We start from the raw sequence: 11340 nt of genomic DNA on the forward strand, positions 1-11340 counted from the left end.
AGTTTACAGGATTAGTGGGTCTGAGTACAAAGAAATTATTGCCCATGACATTATTCTTCAATTAACCAACACAAAGATGCTCATCGGGTACTATCCCTTCTAACAATTAATTATGAAGCACTCACTCATAAAAAGTTTGAATTTTGAAACTGAAAAATATGTGTAGCTGTTGATGAAATATAAATGTTTTATCTTTTGCTATGATTACTAATACAATTAAAACTAATGGTTTCTCTAGTCTCAAACCATAGCTTTAATGTTAATGTCAATTGATAAAAAGTCTTGCAGGTATTCAACATTTACTTAGGAATTCTAGATGTTAAAAAAAAAAATCAGTTTCTTTTAAAAGTAGCTTGGGTAGCAGCAAGACTGTTCTTCAGCAAGACAACTGGTGTATAAATTTCGAATCTTTTGGCAGACTTCATGTTTTAAAATTGAAAAGATTATGCATTTTTAAAATTTACATGTGAGGAAGATATTCTACATGATAGCACAAGTGTTCAATGAATCCTCTCAAATCTCAGTTAAATACAGTAATTGTTGGGGTTTTTTAAGTATGAAGTCACAGTCTTACATTCGCACGTGTCCTGCTACACAGCTACACTACTAAAACCATTTATCTAACACACTTCAGAATACCTGAATATAGTACCCTCTAAAAAATATAGTTATGCAATGAAAGCACCCCCTTAATCCTCGTGATGCAAATGTGATACATACAGAGAGTAACTCTTTCTAGTTTTATGGGCTAATATAAAAGAGGTAATATAATTTGTTTTATTCACATATGTGTGGAAGATCAATGCAATAACTCAGAAGAGATCCCATCAGTAATAGCAGTAGTGATACATTTACACACAGACTCTACATTTCCCCAGCACTGAATACTTTTATTGGTCAAGACTTAATTTCCTTGGGCAAATCAGATTTCTAAATTAAAAATATTTTTTGTTTTTCAAAACATGAAAAGTAAAAATTAATTATGAACACATCTGTAGATATTTTGAAAGCAACAGAACCGTCTCTTCATTTCCTATGAATGAAGAGCAAGAATAGCAGAAAAGTACTTTATTTTTCACTGGATTATGGAAATGCCTACCATTTTTTAAGCACAAACCATTTTATAAGCATAAACAATACTAAGACAATTAAATTCACCAAGGTAAACCTCCCCTCCAAGAAAGTACCTCCAAACAAAATAACTACAGCGAAAAAACCAAAAACCTTGAAGACACAGATTTACATTCGCTAATATTGGCCGCTCCCCAGTCCTGTGGGTGAGGGATCATTAAGGAAGATGGTAGAAAATGGGATATTGCAACTAGAAAGGCATTTGTTGTTAAAGAAATCCAACAAGCATGTGTGTAGCAAGTAATTTGATGACAATTTTTCACATTTCATCAACAGCTAGAGATGACCTTTGAGATACGATTATAACCAATGTAGCAAAACAGATTAAGGAAAAAAAAAACGTGGTGAAAAGAATTTACATGAATGGGAAGATATAAGAATTTTCAATATGCTTTTTGAGGGAGAGATCAAGGACGATAAGAATATTTTTTGAAGCACTTTGGGAAGGCAGGTTTCAATACATGCAGAACATGGTTCTGCAAGATCTCTTGGGAGATTAAGTCTAGAGGAAAACAAAGGAAAAGGTAATAAGGATAAGACTGAAAACTGCTTCAGAGCAGCACAGGGATAAGACAGACAAGAAGACACCAGCTGGCACAACTCAAAGTTCTCCAGTGACTGTAATACAGGAAAGTCAGGTAGAAAGATCAAAATAAATGAGGTTTTTCTGAAACAGTGTAAGCGACAAGATCTGAGCAAGCAGACACAAAAGTAGGAGAGCCACACATAGATGAGTTGCGAGTAACAGGGACATTAGGAATAACAGTCATTCTATAAACAAAAATATGCCAAGTTTTCATGAGAAGTTGTCTGTTATTAAGAGCAAGCAATACCAATAGGTGATGCCACATATTTACTTCAGTAAAAGTCTTCAATATGAAGGCCAACTGCAGTCAGACAGCAAACACAAGCGAAACCAGCAATGAAAACTGTTGTCTCAATCAAAGAATATCTAAATGACAAAAATGTTTGAAATTCAATTGGCCCAATAATAGTGCTCTGAAGATAATGGGAAAATGAAACTACATCATTCCAGAGCTGAAACTATTGTTTTGTGGATACTGGGTGAGGTTCTGCAAGACTAAAAAAAGTCTTCCTGTTTCTTAAGCAACACAAGAGGAAAAGTGAGAGAGTTTTAAGTCTGCATAATCCCAAAAAACAGAAAAAATACTGGCAGAACACTTATATTTCTATATACACACACAATTTCCTAGAAGAAAACAAGGAGATGAGTAACAGCTGATTTGGATTTGTTCTGAACAAATCATGTCAAAGTGATTTTGTTCATGCAATGGCAAAGTAACAAGACGTGTGTTCAGGGAGACATCATATATTTTTACTTTAGGAAGAATGCTAGCACTCTTCCACATGAGCAATTTCTCAAAGAAAATAGGGAAGCAGAGGTTCTGAAGAATGCTCTAATACACTGGAAAGCTATTTTCAGAAAGCTATTCATTGTCAAAATGGTAAATGTATTGATGGGCATTCCTGAACTATGTACTAGCTAATATTTTCTTTAATGATCAATTTGATAGAATAAGATTGCAAAGTATATTTGCAGACGTGAGTTGCTGCAAGTCTGCTGGAGAATTCCAAATAAGTTTGACAAACTGGAGAAACAGTCTAAAAAGAGTACAATTCAGAAAGTTTAAAGACAAGATTCCACAGCTGAACCACAAAGAGAAGGAGAAACAAGTGAGAAGATGGTGGTTCTTCAGAAAACACTGAAATTCATATTGGCTCATACTTTGAAGAATTGACACTGTCATGCTGTTTTGAAACAAACACGGTCTGTAAAATAGGTTGTTTTCTCCTTATTATTGGAAAGGCTTCAGCTGCATTCCTGGGTTTACTTTGAGGAAGACAGTCAACTGAAGAGAGAAATACCAAAAAAAATCAGATGTCTGGAAAAACATGACTTAGGGCGAAAGACAAAGAATTGAGTTATTAAAGTTGGAGGCAAAGAATTGCAGGTCATGGCAATCCAAATAACTGGAAGTTGCTGCAAGAAGGAAATAATCTGTTCTCTACACAAAGAAAAAGCAGATAAAAGATGACAGAATGCAACTGCTGCAAAAACAGAACTGGATACTAGGCTGGAAAAAGTCTGCTAAGGACAGAGCTTCTAAGGCTCCAAAATGTATTTGTCAAAGTTTTTAAGAGAAGATTGGACAAACATCAGTGGAGAATGGTTTTGGTGTAGTTAAGCCTTCTTCGGGAAAAGAGAATAGATCAGGTGACTAAAGCTCCTGCCCGCCCTGCTTCCTATGGTTCTGTGATTACAAAGGAAAATGCAATCCCTCAACCTCCGCAATGTCCAAACACTAGGAGTTGCCACTTGATCTTCAAAGCGAAAGTGGGATCAGAAAGTGATGCACACCATTTGTATGCAAATGAATCCTCTCATCTCTTTTCTCCAGCCATCACACAGTTCCTCCTCCGGCCCCACACTTCTCGCCTCCCCTCCATCTCCACCACATTATGCTGGGGGAGCACAAAACGTGGCCCTCTCCCAGGAACCCCTACACACTCTACCACACACGTCCTGATGCATAATGTCACATCCCCAAGTGGTACCTCGGAGCCTCTAAATATGCAAAAAGCCAACTCTGTGACACAGATCACACATGGGCTTCAAGGAGTACCAAGGGGAGTTACATCCTCTCCCTCCTACCTCCCCCATATCCCCAAAGCAAGCCACATGCCAAGGAGAGGAAAAAAAAAGCCCCTTACGCTGTGCAAAGTGATTTTTACATCTCCACAGTAAATTATGCTAATTAATGTGACCGCAAAACGGCTCAGGGCTATTCTAAAGGATACAACTATTTCAGGTCTGCTGCTCTGTTCTGAATTATTCCAAGGTTTGGTCAGAAATGGTCCACAGAAACATTTCTGCATTGGAAAAGGCCTGTACTCCAAAGTGAAGTGCTGCCATGCTTTTACATTTTCAAAACCAATTAATTTAGAAAGAAAAAAACTCTATACATTTGATCAAAGAGCATGATGAAATATTTTTTGAATGTCAGGTTTTAATTTGAGAAGGAAAAAATGACTGAACCTAAATGTAATCAAGCTGTTTTGTGAAGAATAAAAATAGTTTCCAGCAGATGTGTCCCACACAGAAATTTCATATCTTTGAGATTTAAGTTTGTCAGATTTGTTTTACACTGATCAATACACTATAGAGTTATTAGGGAGAAACTAAATAGACAGTGACACTGCATAGGTGTAATTTCTTTAAGAAATCAGCCTCAAAGTTAAACATTAAAGAATGTAAATAATTAATATTTCAATAACATATTTCTTCTGTTAAATCAAAAATGTAAGGAATTTTTCCATACAGCCCAGTTAGCCAGAAAATTGTCCTTGATAAAGAATATCAAACCAAACACTTATTTATCAAAATGCCATAGCCCACCTGGTTTGTCAGCTTGAGTTAAGTATCATTCCAAAACATGAATATACTCAGCCAGAAATCCAGAATTCAGCGCTTTCTAAGGTGAGGAAATCAGATAAATGAACCTAAATAAAATGTATCTGATGGACTAATGGGTGCCTAATGGTATAGTATTTAGGGTAGATGGGTCATGCTAGCCTGCTGACTGATGCATGTCAGAGGAAACAGGTACTGTGAAAGGAGGAAATCCATGCTCCAGTTGGAAATTATTTTTGTTAAAATTACTCTGGCATCATGATTTGGCAAAGTGCCATTGGATGCACGTTGCTGTAAAGTCGCTTTAAGATGGAAATTAGAGATAATTAAACAGAGAAAAAACAGAAAAGAAGTATCAACCGTGAGAGTATCTAAAATTCCAATGAGTGGTTCTCCTTGAAAGCACAAATAAGCTGATTTTAGAGGCAAAAAATCGTTAAACTTCAAATAAAGAATTACATTAGACCAGTTAGATATCTAAAATCCCACAATGGATGGAAGTTACAGTTGCAGTTACAGGGCTCAAAACCCAACAAGTGTGCTGGTGCTTTCCATTCCTAACAAAATCAGAACTAAGCAGAAACAGCTCTTTTATTCTGTCTTTTAAAAAAAAATTTTGACTGAACAGAGAAGCCTACAGACTGCGATTTCTGGGAAAAATTAAACAACCCAGATTACCATCTCTTTGAAGCAGAAACTGTCTTTTACTATACCCATGTCTAGGCTTATGTATAGTGCCATGAGATTCCAATTCATAACAAAGGCTTCCAGCATGCTATAGCAAAAAAAACCCCTATATAATGGCAACTAGTAAACACAGCAGCCATTGCAAGTCCCTAAAAGTACCAGTTTAATTGAACTGCAGACAAAGAGACTCACCAGGTAGCTACTGTTTGATTTTAAACAGCAGTTAAAATAGCCTAGTATTAACTTTGAAAAGTGCAAAATTTTAATATGTTAGAAATTTGCATTCAAATTATCAATAGATTTTAACAAAATCTACCTATTTGAGTCAGATACTAGGTACAAAATCTCAGCACATGATCTGTTAAGGTCATAAAGGAGCCTCAAGGTCTTGTTCACACAGCAGGCGAGTCTGGGAAATGTGCAACAAGTCCAACTTCTCAGGGCAGGCCTAGGAATCAGCAAAGATGGGCTGCACTCATAGACCTTGAAACCACAGTAAGGAGACAACTATTCATTGCTTCACACCAGTGCAATATTCAGGATTTTATCCTCAAAAGGGCATTTTTGTTCTTCAGGATTTACAAGCTCACTTGACTGTCAAGCTCTTAAGTTCCCTGCACCGACTCTTTGGAGTTTTCAAGTTTACAAGCACTGCAAAAATAGTGCAGAGTTTGCACTTGCTTTACATTGAGAGATTGCAAAATACATATGAAGGATTCACAGAGATTTTGTTCCTTGACCAAAGCCACATTTATGTAAAGATGCTCATAAAATTCTGCTACCTACTTCCCAGAAAAACTCACAACTCTTGAGCAGGGCTGCTTGGAAGGATAATAGGGATAGTTTGCTCACATCCTCTGCCTTAAGATTCTGCAACTGCATGAACTGAGCTGGACCTTATTCAATTTTTGAATAGTTTTCCCAATCAACATGAAATAATTTGCAAGTTAAATTCAGATATTCATTCCGATATGAATTAGGAGTGCTTCTTCAAAGTAGTTCACAGGATGCAATTGCAGTCAAACCACCTCTGTGTTTCAAATTCAAGTAACTCCAGCTGAGTAACAGATTGAATATGGAACACATAACTTTACCAAATCAATTAACTGGAAGATGTCAGATACTGTTTAAATTATATGAAATTTTATGCCAGCTGTAATTGCAATATATAACAGATCTAACACCACTTCTTGTTCTCCAGATGTCCATTTTGTCTTCTGCAAGCAGCAGGTATGCATTCACTAGTATTTAAACAGGGTCAGAGAAGACCTTGAGTGAATAGCAGAAAACCTAACAAACACTCTTTTAAAGACAGAATATACTGCTTCTCACCCCTCCTATTCAGGGCATTTTATTTTTGGCTGAACATGACCTCTGTTTGGCTATGATATGCCCCTACATTTATGTGTGTAAGCTCTGACAAGCTGTCTTGAAAGCCTCTCACTTCTATGAGAGATCAAATTATTTGGAAATTGCAAGGTGAGTTTGGGTGAGGAGGGGTTAAAACTGAATTAGGCTGCGGCAGCTGACTTATTAGTCTGGTTATACAGCATGAGCCCTGGTATGAGCCCTGTTGCTTGCACTGGAACCAATTAAAGTGCCTGGTATGTAAGACTGAGGATTAGGTACATAGCACTCTACCAAGTGTTAAACTAAAAAAGTTTTAAGCTTGCTCCTTTAATATGTCCCATGTATCCCCCTTCTTCCACCTAAGTGTCCTGCTCAGGCCGTTAAACATCTTGTTAAGATGACAGTACTTCAAGTTAAAATTCACTGTCCACATAACTCTCTTGATAGCCAAGGCTGATTTTAAAAAGCAGTTTAAACCACTGCAGAACTTACATGCATAAGATTACAGTTGCATGCATTGGACTGATGTACAGTCTTTTTTGTTCTAAACAATTCAAATGCAGGTATTTAATGAAATTGTATTGTTGTGAGAAAAATATTTACTCAGATCAAACAAGAAATAGGAAAAAGGAGTTCCCTTGTCTCACTCCTGGAGCCACTCCTTCCCAACTGAATGGGTGACAAGAAGAGATGTGTTTGTAATGTTGAGTATCCTGTAACTTTAAAAAATAGTTCTACTTATGCTGCAAGGCAAACATTGTTCACCATGAATTCTTTTAACTAGAACTGCTCACAACTACAAAAAAAAAAAAAAAGCACTGTAATTTCACACTATTGTTACCTAAAATTTTGTCCTGCAAAGTGTTCACTCAAGCCATTTTGAAACAGCATCCTTATAAAAAAATGTTTTCTTGGTTTTGCTTACCTCTTGGATTATCACCAATGATGTTGGTCTTGCCATTCCAGTACCAGAGCAGCAACGTTGCATCACGTGACCCCGAGAGGATGTAACAATTCCCTCCAATATAGGACTCGGAACGAGCAAGACAGGTTACCACATCCCAGTGTCCAAATACTACTTGTATCAGTTTACCTGAAACACAAAAAATTGATCCCTTTAAAACTACTATTTTATTCTTTCTAAGGCAAATGAAATACATTATAAAGTATTTTAGAAATATTTGCGTTATCAAATAAAGGTTCAAAGAGGAACTATAGTGGACAGTACTATTTTGTCTTTATTTATTTGGTAGAAAGTTATTGAAAATTGCAGTAGTCCACATAGTCCAAAAAATACTTGCAGTCTACAAATATTATACTTTATTCAGAGGCCAAACATGCCAGATGCTTTTTTTAAAATCTGTACGTTTACACACAGGAAATACAATGGGATTCTCTTTCAAGACAAGTTTAAGGTAAGTTTACTGATGAAAGGAACAGTGAGAATGCAAATCTGATGGCAATGTGGGGAATGGAATCAGAATTTACAGAACACTCAGGACCCAGGGGAAACTGGTAGTTTTGGGAGCTACCCAGAAAATACAGCATTTGCAGCATTCGAGCATTTCCTTGACAAAGTAAAGGAGATTTAGTTGAAAAATTACTCCTGTATCCAGGTTTTTCCATCACCATTTTAACACTTGCCAATTATCTCAATCAGCATCCCTTCCTTTTAAGAATTTCTGTAATGTTTGAAAGAGCTCAGAAGACAGACTTGGAAAAAACTCTCTTACCAACTGAATAAAGGACTAACACTTGTACCAGTGATAAGTGTCATAAACGTTAAAAAGAAAGCCCAGGCAGTAAAAAATGTGCCATTCAAGAGGATGTGTAACATGAATATCATTATTACCTTTTAACCTTAACCAAAAAGGATAACATTTTTAGAAAAACGTAAATTTCGATGCTCATGCATAGTGGATTTGCGTGTGGGAGAGGAAACACATGTGAGGCCGCCCGCAGCAAAGCTCTGCCACATCACCCAGCCAGGGGCCAGTCATGTGTCCTGCTGGTTTCTGGGTCTGCCAGCAGCATACCTGATCCTATGAAATGAGAATTTAAAAATCCATCTCACTGGACCTGCTGAAGACCAGCAACAGCAGGTCTTGAAAAGACAGGACAAAGGATGTGCACACACATTTCTGATGCGCCTACTTGGCCCATTCAGGTAACAGAGGCCGGGCCAAATTCTGCACCCAATGACAAAAGGAAGTGTGATGTGTGATGCCTCTGATGTGTGACCTCGGGTTTCTCAAGCCCAAATGACCATGCATCCATTTGTGCTTTGGGTTGAATAAAGAATGAGGAAGAACAGAAGGGGAAAAGAGCAAAGGTTTTGGAAGGAATAACAACACAGGCCAAAAAAATAAACAGGAAATGCAGACTACTGCATTTCTGAATAAAATAAAAATAAAATGACATCAAATGATCTGAAGAGTGTTTAAAAATAACAAGTAACACAAGTAAGTGTGGGGACTCAAATTAAGCTCATCTTAATAAAGTATTTTGGTGTATGAATTAAAAATGATTAGGCAAGCATTTATTATGGTTAATAGTGAATATTTCATAGCCCTCTTTTTATGCACTACAAAAGCACTGTATTCATATTCAGTCACTAAATAACACTTAATGGGAACAAAAGACTTAAGGGAGTGGTTCTGAGGAAAGAACAAAAATAATGTTAACAGCCTGATTCATAACACAAGATCAAATAGGCAATGGTACATTAAAGTGGAGAAAACCATAAAAAACAAAACAAAACAACACAAAAAACCCCAAACAAACAAACAAACAAACACAAAGAGAAAAAACCGAATAACAAGATGGAATTTAAAGGAAGCCTGTACATCAGATTCAAAAAATAAAACACTGGTGAAATTTATCAACCTACGATAATCCTCCAAGAGAAAATGTGAGGTGAAGCACCATCGCATGAGCCTTTTCTAACTGGATGGGGCAAACCCCTGGATGCACACTAACTGTGCATATCTACCTTGCAGTGGAAGGGTGAGTAACTCAGGGATCAAGCCTTTCACTCATATCTGCAAGTCTGTAATAGATCCCACAGCGGCCACCTCTGTTCACCAGGGCTTTAATTCCTGCTGCAGGGTCACTTGTCTGATATGCTGGCAGATTTAGTCAGATTTAGTCAACAGATTTAGTCAGAAGAAGTTTCTTAACTTCACAGCTACAGGCAGTGTTCACTCCCAAACTACATTTTGGAAATATACAAAAGCATCTTACCCAGTGTATGCTTCTCCCTGAAAATTCAAGTTGTCAATTACATGGTTTAGATTTGAGGATAATTCGTGATATATTTTCAGTTGTATTGCTGTAAATATTCAACTACCTGAGCCGATTTATACTTTTAGAACAGAAGTTTATGCTATAAACATCACTGAGGTATAGAGATCTCACTTTCAATTATTTCTACATTTATAGGTTCTGTTCTAGAAAACAAACATTTTTCAAGGCTATTTGCTTGACAGTTGTTTCTGTGGTTGCACTGCCTTGTTAGTTTTACTTTGCTATTGTGCGGCTTGAGTTTTGGCCAACTTCATCAAAATAAGAAATAGGATCTTGCTCTTTTATATTGGTAAAAAAAAAAAATTCATAACAGTTCAACTTTTTTGTTTCCTTTAAAATCAGTTGTCCTGTCTGTACAGTAATATCAAACTTCACTGTATGCACTCAGATATCCCTTTCTGACAGAACAATTTTTCTAGCTAATGTTTTATTTGACAGCTGTGCTACAAATAATTAAAAGAAAAATAAGACTCAAGTCAGCACTACTGAAGCTAAAACACTGTCTAGAAATCATTCCCACTGCTGGAGGAACGTTTTATTGTGCTTCTGCTATACTAGCTGTGCTGAGAACCCATGATTTATGTTAGAAGTATTTCCTTCTAAAAACAAACAAACAAACCCAAAATCTAATGGGAAAATGGTTCCTTTCTCTTGTAAGTGCTAAAATGTATTTGAATTCAGCACTTGTGATCACTTGCCATTATGCATTACTGATCACATCATCTTTTCCCTTGCTGTTCTGCCAATTTTAAAATATTTCACTACTATATTCCCATTTAATTCACAGCAAAATAAACTACATCTGGATTCACTGATTTAAGCTAGAGCTAGAGTTGCTATATTGACAGATAGGAGACACACAGAAGACACAAATCTCTTCTGACAATGGTATTCTGCTTTATACACTCATTAGCTACAGTAGTAACAATGTGCCTGGTAAATCTGTGTACACACAGAGGAAATAAAGAGATATTTGTAGTTCAGATTGATACAGGAGGACAAAGCTACTAAAATCGTACAAGTTCCTCCCATAGGTGTAAGGTAAAATACATCCTTTGACATAAAAGAATTAGTTCTCTATTCATATAAATCAAGAATATATACTGAATATTTATTACTGTTAGCGATCCTTTCTGAAGATCTACTTTAAATTCACAGTGTAAATTTATTTTCATCAATGAGAAAATTAAACTAAGAAGGGTCTAACAAGGTGTCTATATAACGAATTGTAGGCAGTCCGTGTAACGTAAATGGAACTTCTCCTTTATACTTAAGGCTTTAAAATGACAAAAATGACAGCTATGTTAAAATATGCCATGAGATCTAGTCTTCACAGATTTTCAATATAGACCATCCTGTTTTGTTAAACATTTTGTCTTGCCAAGTGTGAAAAACACTGCTAACTAATATATTTAAGAAATGATGACAAACAT

General features: G+C 36.4%; 1 protein-coding gene across 1 annotated transcript in view; it reads right to left on the bottom strand.

Annotated features, from left to right (window-relative positions):
* Positions 1–11340, bottom strand: part of LOC114069341 (lipopolysaccharide-responsive and beige-like anchor protein) — a gene marked incomplete at its 5' end in the record, with an annotated part of 68521 nt that overhangs the window by 20473 nt on the left and 36708 nt on the right. The window contains one exon of the mRNA XM_027906060.1: positions 7527–7694. Within this exon, the coding sequence (XP_027761861.1) occupies positions 7527–7694 (168 nt within the window). The remainder of the gene's footprint in view (positions 1–7526; positions 7695–11340) is intronic.

This window comes from Empidonax traillii, unplaced genomic scaffold (genome assembly GCF_003031625.1).
Source record: "Empidonax traillii isolate 1590-97213 ecotype Southwest subspecies unplaced genomic scaffold, ASM303162v1 scaffold1245:size146629, whole genome shotgun sequence".
NCBI classification, from domain to species: domain Eukaryota; kingdom Metazoa; phylum Chordata; class Aves; order Passeriformes; family Tyrannidae; genus Empidonax; species Empidonax traillii.